This window comes from Myotis yumanensis, unplaced genomic scaffold, assembly GCF_028538775.1.
Source record: "Myotis yumanensis isolate MYYU_CA2020_CCGP unplaced genomic scaffold, mMyoYum1.0.hap1 SCAF_15, whole genome shotgun sequence".
Taxonomy (NCBI): domain Eukaryota; kingdom Metazoa; phylum Chordata; class Mammalia; order Chiroptera; family Vespertilionidae; genus Myotis; species Myotis yumanensis.
The window spans coordinates 15,635,951-15,658,093 of NW_027223766.1; the positions used below are offsets into that span (position 1 = coordinate 15,635,951).

Here is a 22,143-nt window from a genome sequence, read left to right on the forward strand (position 1 = left end):
GTATTTAGGAAACAGCTTGTTTTAATAAATTCCTTTTAAACAACTTAATTTGAAGTACATTTTAGTTTTATCATAGTCTTGCTGCAAGAGAAAAGTACTGTAGTAGGCCAATCTCATATAAGGTTTTTATGAATTGCACCATAAAAGTAAATGTAGATGTAAAATCTTAAAAGTACTAGCAATGAATTCATCAGAATATTTAAGAGTAACAGGAAATACATGTTGGCCTTAGGCAGAACATGTACGGATAGTTCAGTGCTGGATTATAACACATCAATTGGCCTGAGCAGACAAAGCATATGATTATATCTATATGTTTAATTTTAAATGGACATACATTAACCTATAAAGTATTCTTACAAATCTATAATGAGCCGAAACCGGTTTGGCTCAGTGGATAGAGCGTCGGCCTGCGGACTGAAAGGTCCCAGGTTCGATTCCGGTCAAGGGCATGTACTTGGGTTGCAGGCACATCCCCAGTGGGAGATGTGCAGGAGGCAGCTGATCGATGTCTCTCTCATCGATGTTTCTAACTCTCTATCTCTCTTCCTTCCTTTCTGTAAAAATCAATAAAATATATTTAAAAAAAAAATCTATAATGAAAAAAGCAACACTCCATGGGAAACTGGCAAGGGTTCACATAAAGTTTAATTAATTTCTCTAATAATCAAAGATGAAAAAAACTTTGTTGATATACAGTGCTAGAGAAATTTTCATGAGTTGGGGAATTACATTCACTGTGGGTGTGAATACTTTTTGACTCGCCCTTTTCAATTCTGGGAATACATCTTAGAGATAATTAAAGCTATCACTGATGTTAACATCAGTGTTATATACACTGAGTGGCCAGATTATTATGACCAACTTCATCAATACTTCATTGGGCCACCTTTTGCCTTCAATACTGCGATGATTCTTCTTGGCACTGACTCTACCAGATGTTGAAAGGTGATGCGAGGCATTTGAAACCATGCCTGATGAATAGCACTGTCCAGTTCTGTGGGATTTGATGGTTGTGGAACCAGCTGCCTGATGGCTCCTTTAACTTTGTCCCACAAATGCTCAATTGGATTGAGATCTGGTGATTGTGGGGCCACCTAAGCAAGGTAAAGTCTCCCTCATGTTCTTGAAACCACTCCTGCACAATATGAGCACCGTGGCATGACACATTGCCTTGTTGGAAGAAGCCAACTCCATTGGGATACACCATCAACATGATAGGATGAACCTGATCAGCAATGATACTTAGGTATGTCGTGCTATTCAGACGTTTGTAATGATCTGGCCCTCTAGCAACTTCAGTGCGAAATTATAGCTAATTTGCCTACAAATGTCAGGTGGTCATAATAATCTGGCCACTCAGTGCATATCAGCTGGAGAAAACTGAAAAAAATCGAAGTTCAATTAATAGGACTCATTGTATAAAGTTTAGTGTGCCCCAAAATAGAATTTAATTTTTAAATAATATTAGTAAGCAAATCTTTTCTGAACAGTATAACTACAAAGTATATACATAAAAATTACCTTAGCAAATAAGACAAAAAAGTATATTGTCTCTAAATATAACCCAATGCTGTCCCTAGAAGATGAGATTACAGATAAATGTTTGCTTTGTCACACTTTACTGCTTTTTCAAAATCTTTTCTTTTATGAAAATAAAAGGTACTTACAATGCAACCAAAGTCCAATGATCTATAGAAAATTACCACTGAAAATTATTGACTCTAATGTCAAGGTAATATATGATTCAGTACTTCTAATATATTTTTTAGGGAAGAATTTTCATTAGTGAAAATACTAATATATTTTTTAGGGAAGAATTTCCATTAGTGAAAATACCTGATTTTTATAGTTAACAAAAATGCTGGTCTAATTATTTAACTTTACATAAATAACAAAGGGGAAGAATCTGGAAAATATATCACTCTATTTGTATAAGGAATTGAGAAGGGTGTAGGAAGAGTCATGTTAATGTTTAAAAATATCTCATTAATCCAATTGAAAAATGTGTTCACTTTAGTTTTCTGGGCTATCGAGATTAATGGTTTGTGTCTACATTGTCACCTCATCTTTGGAAAATGTAGTGTCTCTATTTCAGAATCTTAGCCTACTTCCAAAGTTACCTTCTTATCTAGATTTCATATCATTTGAAGCTCTTCTGTATAGTTTTACATAGTTACAGAATAATGAAAAAGTTTTGGCAAGTGATGTAACTCCTTGTTCATCCTTGCCACGTGGGGTCTAAGTTGTGTCATCTTACTTTTTTGCTGTTATTCTTTCTTTTCCTCCAGTTAAGACATGGAGCCAAACCGTGTAAATCAAACAAATGGGGATGTTTTCCTGTTCACCAGGCTGCCTTTTCAGGAGCCAAAAAATGCATGGAAATAATTTTAAAGTTTGGTGAGTAGAGGCTTTCCTACATTATATACTATTACAAAGAAGCCTATATTGGTGGATGCTAATAATTTGAAAAATATTTAATAGAATCTACACATGGGCTTTTAAGTACTTAATGTCTTTTTAAAAATTGCTTTTATCCTATATAATAAAAGCCTCCCAAATGGCGAAATGACCGGTCACTATGGCGCGCACTAACCACCAGGGGGCAGATGCTCAATGCAAGAGCTGCCCCCTGGTAGTCAGTGCGCTCCCACAGGGGGAGCACTGCTCAGCCAGAAGCCGGGCTCATGGCTGGTGAGCGCAGTGGCGGTGGCAGGAGCCTCTCCCGCCTCCTCTGCAGGTGGGCAGTAAGGAGCAAGGGGTCACAGAATGCGAGAGGGATGTCTGACTGTTGGCTTAGCGGGTGGGATCGGGCCTAAGCCGGCAGACTGACATCCCCCCAAGAGGTCCTGGACTTTGAGAGGGCGCAAGCTGGGCTGAGGGATCCCCCAAGTGCATAAATCTCGTGCACTGGGCCTCTAATCTATACATAAAAAGGCTAAGTGACTGATCATCTGTCCGGTTGACTGGCTGACTGGCCAATACATATGACATGCACTGTCCTGCTGGTGCCGATCACACATGTGTATTTTGATCTGTCATTGTCAATCGTGAATTTGGTTGACACTTCTATTATAGAGAAAGGGCGAATGGCGATATTAAAATATTTCTTCTAATTAATTTCCTTTCAATGTGCACGAATCCGTGCACCAGGCCACTAGTTTATTTATAACTAGAGGCCCAGTGCACAAAAGTTTGTGCACTCGGGGGGGAAGGGGGGTCCCTCAGCCTGGCCTGTGCTCTCTCGCAGTCTGGGACCCCTCAGGAGATAACGAACTGCTGGCTTAGGCCTGCTCCTGGGTAGCAGAGGGCAGGCCCAATCCCTAAGTGCAGCCCCTGGTCGGGCTCAGAGCAGGGCTGATTGGGGAGTTGGGGTGCTGCCCCCTGTCATGCACAGAGCAGGGCGGATTGGGAGGTCGAGATGCCACCCTCAGTCACGCTCAGGGTGGGGCCGATTGGGGGTTTGGGGCACCGCTCCCTGTCACTCAAGGCAGGGTCGATGGGGAGGTTGCGGCGCCACCCCCTGTCACGCACAGAGCAGGGCCCATCAGGGGGTTGGGGCGCTGCCCCCTGTCATGCACAGAGCAGGGCCCATCAGGGGGTTGGGGAGCTCCCCCGTGTCACGCACAGAGTAGGGCCGATAGGGGAGTTAGGGCACCGCGCCCTGTCACACACAGAGCAGGGCAGATCAGGGGGTTGGGGCACCGCACTCTATCACCCACAGAGCAGGGCCGATCAGGGGGTTGGGGCGCTGCCACTGTCACACTCAGGGCAGGGCCAATGGGGAGGTATGGCTCTACCCCGTCACACACAGAGCAGGGCTCTTGGGGGGGGGGGTGTTGGGGCGCCGCACCCTGTCACACAAAGAGCAGGGCCGATCAGGGGGTTGGGAGCAGCCACTGTCACACTCAGAGCAGCAGGGCGATCAGGGGATTGGGGCGCCTTCCCCTGTCACGAACAGAGCAGGGCGGATAGGGAGGTTGTGGCCCTGCCCCCTGTCACACACAGAGCCGCAGGGCGATCAGGGGGTTTGGGCGCTGCCCCCTGTCACGCTGATCCCGGTGCTGGGAGGCATATTACCCTTTTACTATATAGGATAGAGGCCTGGGGGCCGGCTGGTTTGCCCTGAAGGGTGTCCTGGATCAGGGTGGGGGTCCCCACTGGGGTGCCTGGCCAGTCTGGGTGAGGGGCTGAGGGCTGCTTTCAGGCTGGGGGTTTTTGACTGAAGCTCCCAACCGCTCCTTTTTTTTCTCTTTTTTTATTTTATTCTGGGCCAGCTTTAGCTCTGGCTCTAGCTCTGAGGCTTCCGCTGGTTTGTTTGCGTCCTATAATCGAAACAATGTATAACTCCAGCTCTGAGATCCCGGCCTTTTGTTTAGCTTCTATATTTGTTAGAATGTTTCAAACTGCCGGCTCAGAGGCTGGCAAGGCAGGCGGGGAACATTGGAGTCCTCCTTCACTGCAGCAAGCAAGCCTCATGTTCGCTTCCAGCTGCCTGGCTGCCGGCCGCCATCTTGGCTGACAGTTAATTTGCATATACTCACTGATTAGCCAATGAAAAGGGTAGCGGTTGTACACTAATTACCATGTTTCTCTTTTATTAGTGTAGATACTAGAGGCCCAGTGCATGAGATTAGTGCACTTGGTGGGGGGGCTGCTTTCTTGCAGTCCAGGAGCCCTCAGGGTTGGACATCCTTAGCGCTGCTGTGGAGGCAGGAGAGGCTCCTGCCATCACCGCTGAACTCGCCAGCCATGAGCCCAGCTTCTGGCTGAGCAGTGCTCCCCCTGTGGGAGTGCACTGACCACCAAGGGGCAGCTCCTGCATTGAGTGTTTGTCCCCTGGTGGTCAATGTGCGTCATAGCTTCTGGTCATTCGACTGTTCGGTTGATTTGCATATTACCTTTTTATTATATAGGATTTGTTATCTTGAATTTTATTTTCTTCTAAAGGCGAAGAAAATGGATATGACAGACAGTTCCATATTAACTTCGTGAATAATGGGAAAGCCAGCCCTCTTCACCTGGCTGTTCAGAGTGGTGACTTGGGCATGATTAAAATGTGCCTAGATAACGGTGCCCAAGTAGAGCTGATGGAGGTAACTGTTTATATTCTACATGAGACTCTTCTTTTAGAACTGTCATATGTTATTTTCCAAAATGCTTCCTAGCTCTTGGACACTTGACTAGATTGTTACAGGTATTTCCTGCTGTTTGTGTAGAAGCAGCACAAGAGAATCTCCCAAATTTCAACCTATGTAATGAATTTTGAGAGCTACCCAAAACAACTGCAAACACAAATATAGATCCAGTAACGATAATGATACTATTGATAGAAGTATTGTCCGAGCTGTCAGGTCGCAAGGAAGCAAAATTGCCAGCTATGATTTTTACATTATGCTTTTCAATAGATGAAACTGATTACTACTTATCCTCTTAAATTCCATATTCCATGATTTTCTTGACCTGGGAAGAAAAAATAAACAACCTCCCGGCTGAATTTAGGTTATATCCTTCAACTGGGACTTAGACATTGATTCTGGTGTCACAACTCCTTACAGAACGGGAAGTGCACAGCCCTTCATTTTGCTGCCACCCAGGGGGCCACTGAGATTGTAAAACTGATGATAAACTCCTACTCTGGTAGCAGCGATATTGTCAACGCAGTGGACGGAAACCAGGAGACGCTGCTGCACAGGCAAGTTTCCTACTCACATTCTGTGTACAGACTCTCAGTCTTCAGGTGAGAAGTTATAGCCTGCAGGGAGAAGTAAGCATTCACACATCAGAGAGTCCATGGTTCAAAAATCCTCAGCTTCGTGCTCACTTCGGCAGCACATATACTAAAATTGGAACAATACAGAGAAGATTAGCAAGGCCCCTGCGCAAGGATGACACGCAAATTCGTGAAACGTTCCATATTAAAGAAAAAAAAATCCTGGGCTTCAACTGGAAACTACACACTCCTCTGGAATCAAAGTAGAACCTTAAATAGATTTTGGAAGAATAAAAATCACCAGTGGCATATTCTGAATCAATTCTTAATCTAGTGGATATAAATTCAAGACTAATTTTCTATATGCTCAGAAGGTCAACATCTGTGGCTTTGCACATGCTTTATAATCTATTCTGGTTCCACCAATGTCTTATCCTCATTTTTATGAAAATAATGGAGCAGATACATATAGGTGTTCCATTTTTCCTCCCTGTTCCCCTTTCCTCCCACACCCAAAATGATAAAGTTTTCAAAACATCATCTTAGGAAATGATAGCCAAGCTGCAAACAAGAGAAATATTTCTGTAGAGTTTAAACAGAAATACACATCAGAGAAACGCATCTAAAGCTATAGGTGTACTAGATGCTAGGACAGGGAACAGGCTGTGTAGGCTGAGAGTTCAATTCCTTCAAGAAGACAAGGACTTCATGCTTCCTAGTGAGTGCAAGAGGTGGTTGAGATGAGCCTTGTCTGTCTCTGTGTCTCTCTCTGCCTCTCTCTCTCTCTCTCTCTCTCTCTCTCTCTCACAGACACACACACACACACACACACACACACACACACAAGTGTGAATATGCTGGAAGCCCGGAATGGCAGAAGAGAGCTAAGATATACATATTGTAAATCTACAATACCTCTCAGGGAAATAGAAACTTTACCTACCAATGTAAGATTTGGTTCTACACTGGGCAGGGGGATGAATGTACATTAGCAAAACCACCAGGCACAGTGGGGTCGGTCTAGATAGAAACGAACTGCAAGGAACTCTCACTTAGGATGAGTTTGTTAACTAAAATTCCCCAGCATAAAAGGAAACTTATAAAAGGCAACAAAAGACTACTTCCAAGGAAATAGAAATTATATGGTAATCTGAAGATAATGTTATTTAATACTTTCAGAAATTTAAAGGAAGGAATAATCAGTTGTGTCAAAATAAATAGATTAAAACTGAAAATGCCCTAATCAGAACCAATTATAGATTTTGAAAGATTGTTAAAATTTTTTAGCATTTTATTACTTCTATGGTGCACAGACAGCACATTGCTCTGGCTGAAACAGAGAGCTTTGGAGTCAGGGGAATGGGGTTCTAGCTCACCTGGCTATGTAACTTTTGGCAAGTCGTTTGACCTCTTCAAGCCTCAGCATCCAGATCTAGTGAGAATTTTCATTTCTAATGGACTCTGGGTGCACCCAATATTGCTGGTCTGCAGCCCACACTTTGAACAGCAATGCTGTGGACTGGGGAGATAGAGGAATAAACAAAATGGGGCCTTGATGTCATTAATTATTTATTAAAATTACTAAATGCATTTAATATAATTTAGATATAATACAATCTCTTGTAAATTTTGGGTTAAAATTAGCAAGCAGATTCTGATATTTATATACAACGGGCTAAGTATTGCTAAGGCAATCTTGAACAGGAACAAGAAAATAAGCTTTGCCATAAGAAACAAAGTTTTAAGTCATTAACATTTGTTCTGGTGCTTTGATATAGATTGAAAAATTTTATTTGCCTTATTAATATTATCCTTACAATACCAAAATAATTTCAATTCTCGCCGTAATTATTTTGGCTTCATAAAACCTCAGGACAGCTAACCCTGCCTTGTTAACTTTTGCCGAAGAGGGGGCATTTTGAATCCTGCAGATGAATTTTAGGTGCATGGACTCTTGTTATTCTCCAGGGTCAATAGTGGTAACAATCAGTTCTTTTACTTCAAGCTCTTAGGACAGATATTACCACTCACTTCAGAACACCTTCATGATTTTACATGGAGAACACAGGTTTATGAAAAGATGAGGAAGAAAATCTTGTGATGTATTTGATGTTGCTCTATTACTATTATGTTGAAAATATTATCCTAATCAGAATTATAGATTTTGAAAGTTTCTTCAACTTTCTAGCATTTTACCATGTTATAAAATTACCATTTGCAATGACTTTCTGGATATAGTAGCTTTATTTTGTATCACTAGTAGTGTGATAAGCTTATAATTCTCCTTTTGCAGGGCCTCATTATTTGATCACCATGAACTAGCAGAGTACTTAATTTCAGTGGTAAGTACTCAGTTGATGTTTGTATTACTATTTACAGTTGAAAATCATATAAGTACATAGTATGAATTTTAAAAAAATAAACCAAATTTTAATTTCTTGCTTTTCAGCAAAAAAGTTTACAAAAAGATGATTGACACATGTGCAGTTAGAGTGTATTATGCATGAATACATAACAGCCAGATGTCACTACCATAAGTCAGAAGAACCCAAGGGTATTCTGATGCCAGAGTCAGTGTGTTTGGTGTGGGGAGTGGGTGGCTACATGGCAAGAAAAGCTCCTGAGTGCGAGGCTTGGCCACTTCGCTGACCCTTCTTCAGGTTGGGAGGCTTTGAGGGGTTGCGGGGAGGCGGAGGGCAGCACTGGCCACTTCACCACTCGCTGTAAGCTTCCACCCCAGCTGCCTCAGTGCTGCCTTTTAGGTAATGAAAAACTGAGGAATTAACTGTGGGTTAAATTTTAACCGATGAATATCTGATGTATTTATTTAAGTTCTACCATATCAGCAACGAATATAGTTTCCTTTGTAGTATTTAACATGTATTTGTTGTCAATAGCAACTCTAGATATGGTGATAGTTACATCTATTTCAGATGAAGGAGACTTTTTAAAAAGTGAACACTTTCTTGTGAGTGTTTTTAAATCATGTATGCACTAAATGCGGAAGATGTTTTTGTTGAGGACATTTAAAAATCTTAAAGTGAGAACTAAACTATTGCTAAAAGCCAAAGGATTTTATTTTTGCGGTGTAGGTAGTAACATAGATCTAACACAGACATCAGTTAATAGATTAACATGTGAGGGTAATTTTTGTTGCTGAAATGATAAAAGAATGCCTTGATTTCTGATGTTACACCGTATGAATTATAGGGAAATCTCAAACAGTTTTGTAGTCAGGTACATGCTTGGGTGCTGGCCACATTGTGGGCACTCTAACCTGATGAATGAGTATTACTTACAGGTTGTAATGTAAGCTGACTTGTCTGTGCATAAGCCTTTTGTTGAATGACTTGTCTTATTTTAGGGAGCAGATATTAATAGCACTGATTCTGAAGGACGCTCTCCCCTGTTACTAGCCACGGCTTCTGCATCTTGGAATATTGTAAATCTGCTCCTCTCAAGAGGTACCACGAGGGACCCAGCCAAACCTTTAGAACTGCCACACACTTTGGTTAAACATTTACTGTGGGCCAGGCATCAGGCCAGATGCTTGAATACAAAGATAAATAGAATATTTCCCATGTCTAGAGTAATATTCAGTGCAGTCAGGGATCAATACTTAAAAAGATTATTTCAGAACACTCATAGATAATAGTTACACAGCAATTATCATGTCCCAGGCATTTTGCTGAACATTTTATCTATATTCTCTCAATGGTTACGTTTTATGCAATAGAAGTACTGTAACTGTCCCCATTTTAGATACTAACCTGATGTGATGATAACAAAGAACAGGTATCGTCCCCTGGTCTTTCTTGATCTTTAATCTCTCCATCTTTGTAGTTTATGTTTTCAAAGGTAAGACCTCATATATTAATTAATGTAATAAATCATATATTCTCTCCCCCCTTTACAACACAGTACGCACAGTCAGGTAAACCCATTTTTAACTATATTTAGTTTAAGTTCAAGGTTGGAAGAGATTTAAATAAAAAATTTTTTGTTCAATTAAAACACCATAGGCCATGATTTAAATAAACAAACAGAAGTTATATTTATATTGTGCTTTTTCAGGTGCCCAAGTAGACATAAAAGATCATCTTGGTCGTAATTTTTTGCATTTGACTGTACAGCAACCTTATGGATTAAGCAATTTGCAACCTGAATTTATGCAGGTAATATATCTTTTATGTATGGATTCCCAGAAATAGCTGTGTTAGGCAGAGAGTAAACTGATTTTGCTTATTATGATTTTTATTATTATGAAGGCTGATTCTGGAATTTTAAAATTACTTTAAAATAAAAATTCTGTATTTAATATTTATTTACAACGTAGTGGTGATGATTATGATGATGATAATAAATTACACTGGGACTGAATTTTCCAAGTTACAGAGGGTTCCCATCTATCTATATTGAGTCAGCTTTCCTTCATTTTTTGACCATTATGAATTGGGTATCATAAAAAGGCCAAGTTCATGTGTGGGTTAGCAGTACTCTATCATCAATTCAGAAAAATTGCTCATCATACTTGACTTGATGGCATATTGAAAACATTATCTCCACAGTTATATTTACTGACTAATATTTATTGAGTGACTATTAGGTGTATCTGAAGTACATTATATTTTTCAGTATTGCCAATATCTTTAATGAAGAATAAAAATGTATGTGTTTGAATATTCTAAATAAAAATGTTTGTTATTGATTGGTTTAAGCTGCTCATTGGGCATCCATTTTAAATTTAACATTCATACAAAAGATAAAGTAAACCTCATTTTAATATTTCATCCCTTACTCCTAAAAGAGCACTTTAATATTAAGTTCTCAAATTGTTATTTGGGGGTGAGGGAGAGACAAGGGAAGGGTGTGGAGGATGGACTGTGGTCTGATATGCTTGGGAAATGTTAGGTTAAAACTGTTAAGTACATTTCTCACTCTCGGGATTTCCAGGGCCTTTGTACATCACAGTAATGTGCACTGGAGGGAGACAGCATGCACTGTCATTCACATTTATCTTACTCTATCACCCTCCAGGTTATTAATATTTTTTGTCCTCAAGGGATCCATATTGACCCTTGTTGGAAAATACTATGCTATAGAATAGTTTGAAAAACACTGTAATTAGCATGATAGCAGAGTTATGTTTAGAATATTAATTTTTTCCCATAGATGCAACACATTAAAGAGCTGGTAATGGATGAAGACAACGATGGGTGTACTCCTCTACATTACGCTTGTAGACAGGGGGTCCCTGCCTCTGTAAATAACCTACTTGGCTTTAATGTGTCCATTCATTCCAAAAGCAAAGATAAACAATCACCCCTACATTTTGCAGCCAGGTAAGGGTCAGCTGATGTGACATATGAGCCTGTCATCTTTCTGTTTGATATTTACTTTGAACATATGAAACCTAATTTTTTCAAGTTATGGGCGTATCAATACCTGTCAGAGGCTCCTGCGAGACATGAATGATACAAGGCTTTTGAATGAAGGTGACCTTCATGGAATGACTCCTCTCCACCTGGCTGCAAAAAATGGTCATGATAAAGTTGTCCAACTTCTTCTGAGAAAAGGTGCCTTATTTCTCAGGTGAGGGCATATGATTAGAATATTTACATAGTATTCTTTTTAACTAGTTAGCCATTTCCAGGCTGTTTTTCTATTTTATTTCTAATTATGATACCTAACTTTCTATCTCCCTATGTACTTTTATCTAATTTACTCCTTGAAACATTTGTGAAATATTGAAAGAGAAGTCAATGTTATTGCCAACTGATGAATGAAGATAGTGAGATTTATAGAGTTGAAGTTCAGGGCCACAGAATAAATGGCTTTGTGCATAGTAGCTCCCAGGAGCTTTGAAATACGATTTCTCATATTTTATTTCATCATAACGCTACCGTCTTTTAATGCAGGTATAAAACTGTGTGTGTATGTATGCACACCCCATACAAATGCAAAGACTCTACTTTTCATTCCATCTGATGAATGGTACACATAAAAAGTGGCCTTTAAACCACAACATGAGATATAAAATACCCCTGAATTTCATTATACTTAACTCTTACACAAGGAGCAAAACCAAATTAAAATAATTACGCATAATAAAAAGTAGCATAATTAAATGACATCTTTGTAAAAGGAAAATAAAACCCCAGAAAAGTTTTATAGATATATGATGAGCTAGCTGCTAATGTCACCCAGGTGAATGAGCAAAGAGCTCATTAAGCTAATGTTCAAAACCCCATTTCTTTGTCAGACTGTCAAACCCAGCAACATCATGATGCAGCTGGGAACTGCATGCTCTGCTCGTTCCTTCCTGCTTCCATGGGAACACCAGGCAGCGACCTGCAGAGGGGACCCCAGTGGGCCAGGCCAGAGAGTGGTTACTTAATTACATCATCACTGAAATAGCAAAGTGGCTCTTGCACCCTCATACAGCTGCTCACTGGCATTGAAATTAAATTGTGTCAGGATCTCACATTTTTTTTTCTATATATAATTTGGAAAAATGTCAAGCCTTCATTGTATTCAATACTAAATTTCTGTGAGAAAAGACAAACATTTTCCAAAGGGATTAAGTAAGGCCCAGCCAGCGTGGCTCAATGGTTGAATGTCGACCTATGAACCAGGAGGTCACAGTTAAATTCCTGGTCAGGGCACATGCCTGGGTTGTGGGCTCAATCCCCAGTGGGAGGTATGCAGGAGGCAGCCAATCCATGATTTTCTCTCATCATTGATGTTTCTATCTCTCCCTCTCCATTCCTCTCTCTGTAATCAATAAAAATAAGTTTAAAAACACATATAAAAAACAACAAAGGGATTAAGTAAGCATCTTTAAGGGCACAGAAGAAAGATCCCTTTGAACCTGAACACTTAGTAAACTAAGTGGCACTGAGTTAAGTATCTTATAGTCATGATGATATTATTACATTAGTAGTAGTAATAACTAGTGGTCATGAAGACTAATACCACCATCATGGAGATTTTTTATACAATGCTCAATGAAAGAAGAAACAGGACTTAAAATGTGTATAAATACATTACAGCCTTGGGAAAAATACATCTGATACAGACATGCTAGCTCTAGTTTCACCCGCCCCCAAGTTTCTGATATTATGTTTATATACTTTTATATTTTAATCTGCTAAATTAAAAAATATGTGTGAATCACATTATAGGTAGATCATTTAAGACCATTGATTAGGCTTGAAATGAGCTCATTTGTTATAAATATGTAATAAATATTTAGTTCCTAGAACTGAGATTGCTTTTTTTTTTGGTCTGATAAGACCTACCTTTCAAATGGGTGGCATGCCGTCCCACGCTTCAGCTGTAAGGGGAATGCACACGTCTTCTCTTATCTCTTTAACAGTGACCACAGTGGCTGGACTGCTTTGCATCACGCTTCCTTGGGCGGGTACACTCAGACCATGAAGGTCATTCTTGACACTAATTTGAAGTGCACAACCGATCAGGTTGATGAAGATGGGGTACGTACTGTGTTCTTCATTCCCACCCCAAATCTTGGCATATAAGAAACTTCAAAAATTGTAAGGAAGTCTGCTTAGCCACCCTCTTCCTTTCCTTGCCCTGTTCATAGCCTTTGATTGGGCTCTTACTATGCTGACCCTTAGAGAGGAACGTGTGAACGGGGAACAGAATATGGAGAATGCTAAGGGGTGGGTGCGTGTTGAGGACACCTCTTCAGTCTCGTAGAAACTGGCTCAAGGGTCTGTGTGGACTGATGATAAAATTTCCACCACTCTGGTGAACTGAGAGAAATGAAGAGGCGAGGGGTAAGTCTTCCTAAAACCAAGTGTATTTGACTTGAAGGACTATATTTTATTCTACTATGATGTTCTTCCTCCTTTTTGTGGGGGCAAGTATTGGATCTAAATTCTTTCATGAAATGATAGAAAATTGTCATTGCTTTCTAAAAATGCCTTTATGTAGAAAAACAAAAGATTGGTAGCCTTATAGAAGCTCTGACTTAAAAAAAAAAATTTACAAGCCTGTGAAAGCCCAAAATCTGGGAACCGCTGCTCTACGAAATGGTAAATCTCCCAGAAGTATTTTCTTCTATGTTCATTGCGGCATCCTTACCCTGATAGCTTGTCCTCTGTCCTCCTGGAGTCATTCCACTGCAAAAAATAAAGCAAAACAACCACTTGGAATTCACGTAACACACTCAGCCCCCCCCCCCTCAACCCCCCCTCCCGTCTCCCCACACACACACCATGCTTGAACTATAAACTCGTTATTTTGAAGCTGGATTCTGACCACCAGTTTTAAATTGTATGTATTTTTGGTATTGAATGGTTAGTTTTGTTACTAATTTCTTTTAAACAGTTCAACAATGAAACATGGCAGTAAAATAGCCAAGGGACGATGAGCCATTGTCATTGCATTTCCTTTCTTTTTCCTCTAAAAGAACACAGCGCTGCACTTGGCTGCTAGGGAAGGCCACGCCAAGGCTGCCGCCCTCCTCCTGAGCTACGACGCTGACATCCTCCTGAACCGGCAGCAGGCCTCCTTTCTGCACCTGGCCATTCACAACAAGAGGAAGGAGGTGGTTCTTATGACCATCAGGAACAGAAGGTGTGCTGTCTTCCTGTCCATGGCCTTGAGTGTCCCTGGGCATGAGGGATAGTTCACAGCCTGAGAGGAAACAGAAAGAGAATAAGTTTCAGCTGTTAGTCAACATTTTTGTTGTTGTTGTTGTTAATCCTTACCTGAGGATATTTTTCCATTGATTTTTAGAGAGAGTGGAAGGGAGGGAGGGAGGGAAGGAGAGAAGAGAGAAAGAAACATAGATGTGAGAGAGATACATTGATTGGTTGCCTCCCCCATGAGAGCCCTGACCAGCTTGGGGGGGTATCAAACTTGCAATCCAGGTACGTGCCCTTGACCAGAAATTGAACCCATGACTCTTTGGTGCTTGGGCTGACGCTCTAACCCAGGGGTGGGAAACCTTTTCTCTGCTAATGGTCATTTGGATATTTATCATATCATTCTCAGGCCATACAAAATTATTCAACAATTAATTAACTCACTGCTAATATCTTGGCAGGGCCAGACCAAATGATTCTGTGGGCCTTATATGCCCTGCAGACCCTCTGCTCTAACCACTGAGAACACCACCCACTTACAGAAACGTTTAATGAACTCTTTGGGTGACAGCAGACCTTTTGTTTGAACTCTGATTGACAGTTTCCATTTCTAAATCATGGGAGCTTGGACCGCCTTCGTGGCTGACTTGGGAGCCTCGGGGGTTCAGGCATTGTTGTGTCTGGCACCATGGTCACTGTCAAGCAGGCTGTGCCCTGCCCTATCTGAACTTCCCCGACACTCTCGTGCCAACAGAACCCCCAAAACTGGATGTTGCTGAAAATATTCTCCAAGTTGTTGTGATTAGTGCCATCTAATGGAATCTTCCTTAACTCATGGTCTTTTGTGGCGGTGGGTTTTTGAACCAGATTCCCAGGAGTTTTTATGATGAAGTTGGAGGGTGGTTTGTTCTACTTCTGGTGCCGAAGTTTTTCTATATAATCACAAGGGCCCAGTGTCACCCAGCAGTGCACACAGAGGTGAACCATCTCATGTTCCAGGCAGATAAGGCCTGTGTTCATGAATGTGGGACATCCTCAGGACCCCTGGCTGATCATTCTTTTGAAGCACCCATCAATGCAAGTGTGCAACGGGAAGTTTTCTACTGACTGTGCAGATACTCTAGATATGTGGTCGGCAAAAAGCAGCTCGAGAGCCACATGCGGCTCCTTGGCCCTTTGAGCGTGGCTCTTCCACAAAATATCACGTGCGGGCGCGCACGTACAGTGCGATTGAAACTTAGTGGCCCATGCTCAGAAGTCAGTATTTTGTGGAATAGCTGGTATTTTGTGGAAGAGCCATGCTCAAGGGGCCAAAGAGCCGCATGTGGCTCGCAAGCTGCTGTTTGCCGAGCCGCAGTTTGCCGACCACTGCTCTAGATCAGTGGTTCTCAACCTTCCTAATGCCGCGACCCTTTAATACACTTCCTCATGTTGTGGTGACCCCCAACCATAAAATTATTTTCGTTGCTACTTCATAACTGTAATTTTGCTACTGTTATGAATTGTAATGTAAATATCTGATATACAGGATGTATTTTCATTGTTACAAATTGAACATAATTAAAGCATAGTAATTAATCACAAAAACAATATGTAATTATATCTTCAATATGTGTTTTCCAATGGTCTTAGGCGACCCCTGTGAAAGGGTCGTTCAACCCCCAAAGGGGTCGCGACCCACAGGTTGAGAACCACTGCTCTAGATGGAGTTGCTGATAGGGTTAACAGAAAATCTATCTGAGTAGTTTTTAGAACTAGTCTCCTATAACATAGATTGGCTCTAGGGGGTAACATATGGGCTCTTCTTTACTTCCTATTGTAGATCTATTTCCTTTTTGGTATCGTAAGTATCTTATCCCGTCTAACTGGATGGAAATGAAGAAAGGGGCAGACTCTGCAGTGTTTTGGCAGGACCCGTGCTTGTTAACATACTTGACCCATGTTACTTTGTAGTTTAATTCAATACATGATGAATAAATAGATTAGATGCTAAATATCCTGTACCCAGTATTCTTGTTGCTATCCCATATATGTGAATGTGTGAATATCTACCCAACATGACCAACTTATGATCTCAGGAAAAAAAAGAAGGCAAAAGCCTACCTTTTCTAGAAGGCATTTAGAGAAAGAGAAAAGCAATGATAACAACCATCCTGGAATTTGCCCACATTTCTAATTCCCATTAATGGACAAGGACCCTTATTCATGGATTCATCTTGGTTCAAATATTGGTTCCATTGGAATCAATTCAGGTTTCTCATAAAGATACAATCTTGAGTATCAATTAATAGCTTTGTGGTTGTGCCGAACAAAAGAATTAAGACTCGTGTTTTTTTAAATTATTTTGTTTTACAGATGGGAAGAATGTTTTAGGGCTTTTAGTCATAATTCTCCAAGCAACAGATGTCCCGTTGTGGAAATGGTAGAATACCTCCCCGAATGCATGAAAGTAAGCTCTCCAAACAAAACTCCTTCTGAGTATATGCTTGGCATATAATATAATGTGTCGATTTACTGTTGTAATCACAACCTAAATAGTAGCAATTTCCATCTTTAAAAAGTTTCTAGTTTCCCAAAGGGCATAAGGGAAGTTAGCCAACAAATATTTAGGAAGGACCTACTTGAATGAAAGAATCCAATTGTTATGTGGAATACAGAAAATATGGGCAACCGATTTTTTTTATTCAAATAATCCAAGTCTAGAGCAGAGATTACTAATGGTGATTGCTGGCTGAAAAAATCCTCTAGTTGTTTTTAATGGAATGCATGTTATTGTTTCAAATTTGCATTAGTAGCTAACATTTAAAACTAGGAGCCTCCCCCCCCCCCCCAACCCCCCCACCCCCTTAAAGATCTAGATATCTGGCTTCCTGTAAAAATCAGAAGATCTGGTGACTGGGCCTCCCTGCACACAAGGCAGGAATCGCTGGGCCAGTGTAGCAGCTGCTCCTTTGGGTGGGCAAGCACCCTCCCACCTCTCACTCCTGCCTCCTCCTTTTGTATATTCAGCTCTAATGCCCAGTGTTAGTAGCCATGTATTGTCCTTCTTGTGCAATTGCTTCCCTGGTAGTAGAGTGATATTTCTCTACATATGCCTGTATCCAAACTGTGAAGAGTAAAAAAGAAGCATTTGGGGGGCCTGCAGAATTTCTCCTTGTAACATTATCCCCCCTGCCCTGGCCATGCTGCTCTAGATGAAGACTGTGTCAGTCCCAGTGCTCAGCAAGCGAGGTACAGAAGCAAACACAGTATCAGGCTCGAGCAATGCAGATAGGAACTCGGCCAAAGAAAGACCCCAGGGCTCCCCTGGAAGCAGATTAGGGACAAGAGACAAGAAATGATCACTACAAGGCGCTGGGCAAAGGAATCCTTAAGTATCTACATATTCTCTAGATGCCAAATCTTGGGCAAAACCAGTGGAAGATTTCTTACATTTTAGTAAATGTACTTTATTTCTCAAAGTGGATGGTATTTTACTGAATCACTTTTATTTCTGTGTGCAGTGGTTAATGTAATATTTTATTTTTTAAACTTTGTTCCTGAATGACATGGGTTATAGCTTACCTTGGAGGTGCAAGAAGCAAAAGAAGGGAAGGGATGTCTCAGGTATTGTTTTAGAGATGGGATCAAATCCTGTCTCCTCTCTACTCTCCTGTCCAATATCTTAGCCACTTTTCCTCCCAAAGGTGCTTTTAGATTGCTGTATGACACCCTCCACGGAAGACAAGTCCTGCCGAGACTACCATGTAAGCTTATTTTACCATAACAATTTGAAGTTTATTTTATTATAATTCTTTAAAGTATATTAAAAATATTAGTAGAGTTCCCCAATCTCAAAAGGTGGTAAATATTATCTTCATTTGTCAGATTACTCTATTTCCTACTTATGAGATAATTTACCTCTTAGATCCTCAGTTTCCACCTAATATTTTAATTGTTTTTAATAGCATTATTTAGAGTTGCTTCTAGTCTTCTATTTTCTTGTATAGTATTGCCTGAAGAATTAAATTGGGTGTAAGTGACTATGACTATGAGTTAAAAATCAATGATTATGAGTTAAAAATCAATCAAATAACAGCTTCCTAGGATGTTTTTTTTTTAAAGTAATATGCAATAAGTTAATTTACTTTTGTTCAGATGAGATGACTCAACTTTTATTTGAATCATGTAATTTTCAACAGAATTGTAAGCTTGTGTTTGTGATTTGTCAAAAACAGTTGTGGGTCTATACTAGACTAAAACTTTTAAAAATTATATCTCCTATAGATCGAGTATAATTTCAGATATCTTCAATGTCCATTAGAATTCACGAAAAAAAATGCACAGGATATTACATATGAGCCTCTCACAACCATCAATGTAAGTCTAGTGTTTTCATTATCCAGGTAATTTCTACATGGGCTCTGCAGTGTTTTTGTATTATAGTTCAGGAAGGGACCTGGAGAGAATTCCAGATTTATAGTTTTATGTCTGTCTGTCATGTGGCCCCAACCTTTATTTTTAGTAAAAAAAAAAAAGCAATAATTTTCCACAATTGCTATAATTTGGTCTCCTTAAAGTTCCACACTCTTGATCACTTCTGTCCTCATGGTCATGTTAAACTTGTCCCAACCCAGAATCCAATACACCAGGGACAACATGGGCTGTCCACCTAAATACAGACACACATATTTAAGAGTTTGCTCCATTGTAAATCAGAGGAAAATGTGAGGCTTGGCATTTCACAGTCATAGCTTCCAAGTTCAGCTGACCACTGGCCGCACGGTAAACTCTGACTTTCAGAAGCTCTTAGATCCTTCTGGAAGAGTAAATGCAATCAGAGAGCAAGCCCTACATGCTCAATATGGACCCAAATTTCCCGAGAGACTTGTTCTAAACCAGTTCTTAGTCCAAGGAGTTCTTGCACATTTCTAGCAGATGAGGCAATAAAAGCCATGAGGCTGATCTACTTCTGTCTAAACCAGGGTTTCAGACTCAGGTAACTGCACAGGAAGCAGGTGACAGGTATGTGATGAGCTCCTGGTGTGAAAGGACATTGCTACTCACTGTTGTCTCAGTGGGTGAAGGAGGCTCTGGGGCTTTCTCGTCCATCGTCTTGCTAACATCACTTCCTCTATGAATTTATTGAATAATTAAAAATTAATTTTGAGGTAGATATTAGTAGCTCAATAACTCATGACAACTTATAAAATACAGGCTAATTTAACCACTGTTATGTGTACTTTACTATTTAAAATGCTTCCAGAAAGATAAGCCTGGGTTTCTTAAAGGAAAGACTAAGGGTGTAGCTTTTGCTTATTTATCTTAAATGTCCTTTCCAGTTGTAACTTGTATAAGATTGAAAAGCTGATTTCTTTAACTAGTGAGAAAGTGAAACAGACAAACTGAACCAAATACTTGCACCTGTATAAAATGGTTCTCTCTAGCTTGTGTGTCTGTGTGTGTGTGTGTATGTGTGTGTATGTGTGTGTGTGTTTTAAATATATTCTTGGTAAAACTTTGGTTTCTCAAATTTTCTAAAACAAACAGTTGTTACTTTTGTAATATCAGATAAATTTATAAAACCAGCAAACAAGAAGCTTAATTTATACTTGATTGCTTCAAATGGTTGTATTTTTATGGATCTTTTTTTATTTCTCAGACAATGGTACACCATAACCGCATAGAGCTTCTCAACCATCCTGTGTGCAAAGAATATTTACTTATGAAATGGTGGGTATTAGGTAGTATTTCTTTTTAATAATATCTCCATTAATTTTATTAAAAGTCTTCTAAATAATTATGTTTAAATGGTATTTTCATGTTTGAAAAAGAAATGTGTTGAAGGCATATTTTTGTATTAAAATGATGATGATGTTTATTTTTTACATTAAATGACATATTTTGGGGTGGGGGGAAGTCACTATATAAGACAATGAGAGGCATTCCTGGGCCCTGCAGTTTAGTGGACATGAATGAAGTGAGAGGTGTGTTCCTGGGAAGAGCCAACATGGAATCAGTAGATATGAGCTAATGTCCCGGCTCTTCCATTAATTGCTGAGAGATTTTTAAGTAACTCGTGGCTTACTGGGAAGTTGTGATTCCTTTTTTAAAAATGAAAAGAATGAATTCGAAGGTCTTCTTGGTTCTAAAGTTCAATGGATTTACCAAATAGATTTCTGAGAGAGATCATAACTACTTTTTCCACGGTATCTTAAGGAAATATTTTTGTTGAAATTCCTCAATTATGGTTTACTTATTTTCTTTTGTAGGTTGGCTTATGGGTTTAGAGCCCATATTATGAACCTAGGATCTTATTGCCTTGGTCTCCTGCCTATGACCTTTCTTGTTGTCAATATAAAGCCAGGTATGGCTTTCAACTCAACTGGAATCATCAATGAAACTAGTGATCGTTTAGAAATATTAGACACCAAGGTATTTTTCCACTTATTTTCATATTTCAACCTTTTAAAAGAAAAGATTATTAAAAAGTGTGTTTTCCCTAATAATATTAGCCCCATTATAAGTTTGAAATACCAGGACTTTTATTATTATAAATAGCCTATAGGATTTATATATGCTAACAATTTCTCCTAAAGTCCTTTGTGAAGTGAGAGGGAATATAAATAAATGGGTCAGTAAAGAGTCCGTAAATTAATTTAAAGAAATTGACATGTATGAGATGCTAGCTTGAATGCTGAAATAGAAAACGTTAAAATTGGTTTCCAAGAAAGCAGATTTGTGGCTGCCAGGGATTGTAGGGAGAGGGGAGTGATGCTTAGTGGGTACAGGGTTTCCCTTTGGGGTGATGAAAAAGTTATGGAACTAGATGGTGATGATGGTGTGTAACACTGTGAATGTACTGAATGCCACAGAACTGTACATTTTAAAATGTAAATGTACAGATAAAATGTAAAACTCTCAAAATGATAAATTTTATATTATGCACATTTTACCAGAGTAAAATAATTTTTTGCGTAGGTTCATATTCCTTTGGAATTCCATTGGCAATTTCTGAACCTGTCTTAGGACATTATAAAATGAATATGTGTCTCCTTTATATTGGCATCACAGTAATTTTCTGTTTAAAGCAAATATGGACAGTACATAGAAATGAAGCAAAAGAATAACAAAATAAATATGTAATAGTGGAAATTATTAAGAAATTTGTGTTGTTTTAATGTATACCCTTGTAAGTGCTTACATTATTTTTTTGTTTCAGGATTCATATTCTATAAAAGTTTGTATGATTTTAGTTTTTTTATCAAGCTTATTTGGATATTGCAAAGAACTGGTCCAGATTTTCCAACAGGTAAACAATACATTTTGTATCTCTAAAATTGGAAATATTTTAATATGCAGAATGCAAATTAATTTAGTAAATATTTTAATATGCAGAATAAATATTTTAATGTCAGTATAAAATCACATACCTGGAAAAATGTATAGATGGGAAATACCAAGCATAAACTTCTCCAGATGTAGAAATCACAGGATGTTAGATACACTTTCTGCCCTGGTCGGTGCCTGTTGACACACCTGAAGCCGAGTTGGTCCAGAATGACAAGTCCATGTGGGTCTGTCTGGCTACACATGACTTTTTCTGTGTTTTCTCTGATAGCGACTTAATATTTTGCTGACATAAAAGTTAGATTTTGAATTTTCTAATTTTGAATGTAACTGTTTATAAAGAACTTACTTGGGCCAAGACTCCATTGCAAATGTGTTTTTTTTTTTTTTTTTTTATTCCTCTTCTAAAAGGAATACTTTATTTATTGCATAAAATGTTAAGTTATAACAAAATTGGGGAACTTTTTATCATACTTTTTACTTTCT

At 39.4% G+C, this 22,143-nt stretch overlaps 1 protein-coding gene and 1 non-coding gene across 2 annotated transcripts in view; both read left to right on the forward strand.

Annotated features, from left to right (window-relative positions):
• Positions 1-22,143, forward strand: part of TRPA1 (transient receptor potential cation channel subfamily A member 1) — a 53,808-nt gene that overhangs the window by 14,499 nt on the left and 17,166 nt on the right. Inside the window, exons 5-20 of the mRNA XM_070392017.1 lie at positions 2,292-2,400; positions 4,951-5,096; positions 5,559-5,695; positions 8,007-8,055; positions 9,078-9,177; positions 9,788-9,888; positions 10,886-11,055; positions 11,141-11,305; positions 13,092-13,209; positions 14,151-14,317; positions 16,684-16,777; positions 18,015-18,074; positions 18,595-18,687; positions 19,970-20,040; positions 20,580-20,742; positions 21,530-21,619. Coding sequence (XP_070248118.1) covers positions 2,292-2,400; positions 4,951-5,096; positions 5,559-5,695; positions 8,007-8,055; positions 9,078-9,177; positions 9,788-9,888; positions 10,886-11,055; positions 11,141-11,305; positions 13,092-13,209; positions 14,151-14,317; positions 16,684-16,777; positions 18,015-18,074; positions 18,595-18,687; positions 19,970-20,040; positions 20,580-20,742; positions 21,530-21,619 — 1,833 coding nt within the window. The remainder of the gene's footprint in view (positions 1-2,291; positions 2,401-4,950; positions 5,097-5,558; positions 5,696-8,006; positions 8,056-9,077; positions 9,178-9,787; positions 9,889-10,885; positions 11,056-11,140; positions 11,306-13,091; positions 13,210-14,150; positions 14,318-16,683; positions 16,778-18,014; positions 18,075-18,594; positions 18,688-19,969; positions 20,041-20,579; positions 20,743-21,529; positions 21,620-22,143) is intronic.
• LOC138993587 (U6 spliceosomal RNA) lies at positions 5,817-5,923 on the forward strand. Its single transcript, XR_011468303.1, has one exon. It is a non-coding gene; the product is annotated as a U6 spliceosomal RNA (small nuclear RNA).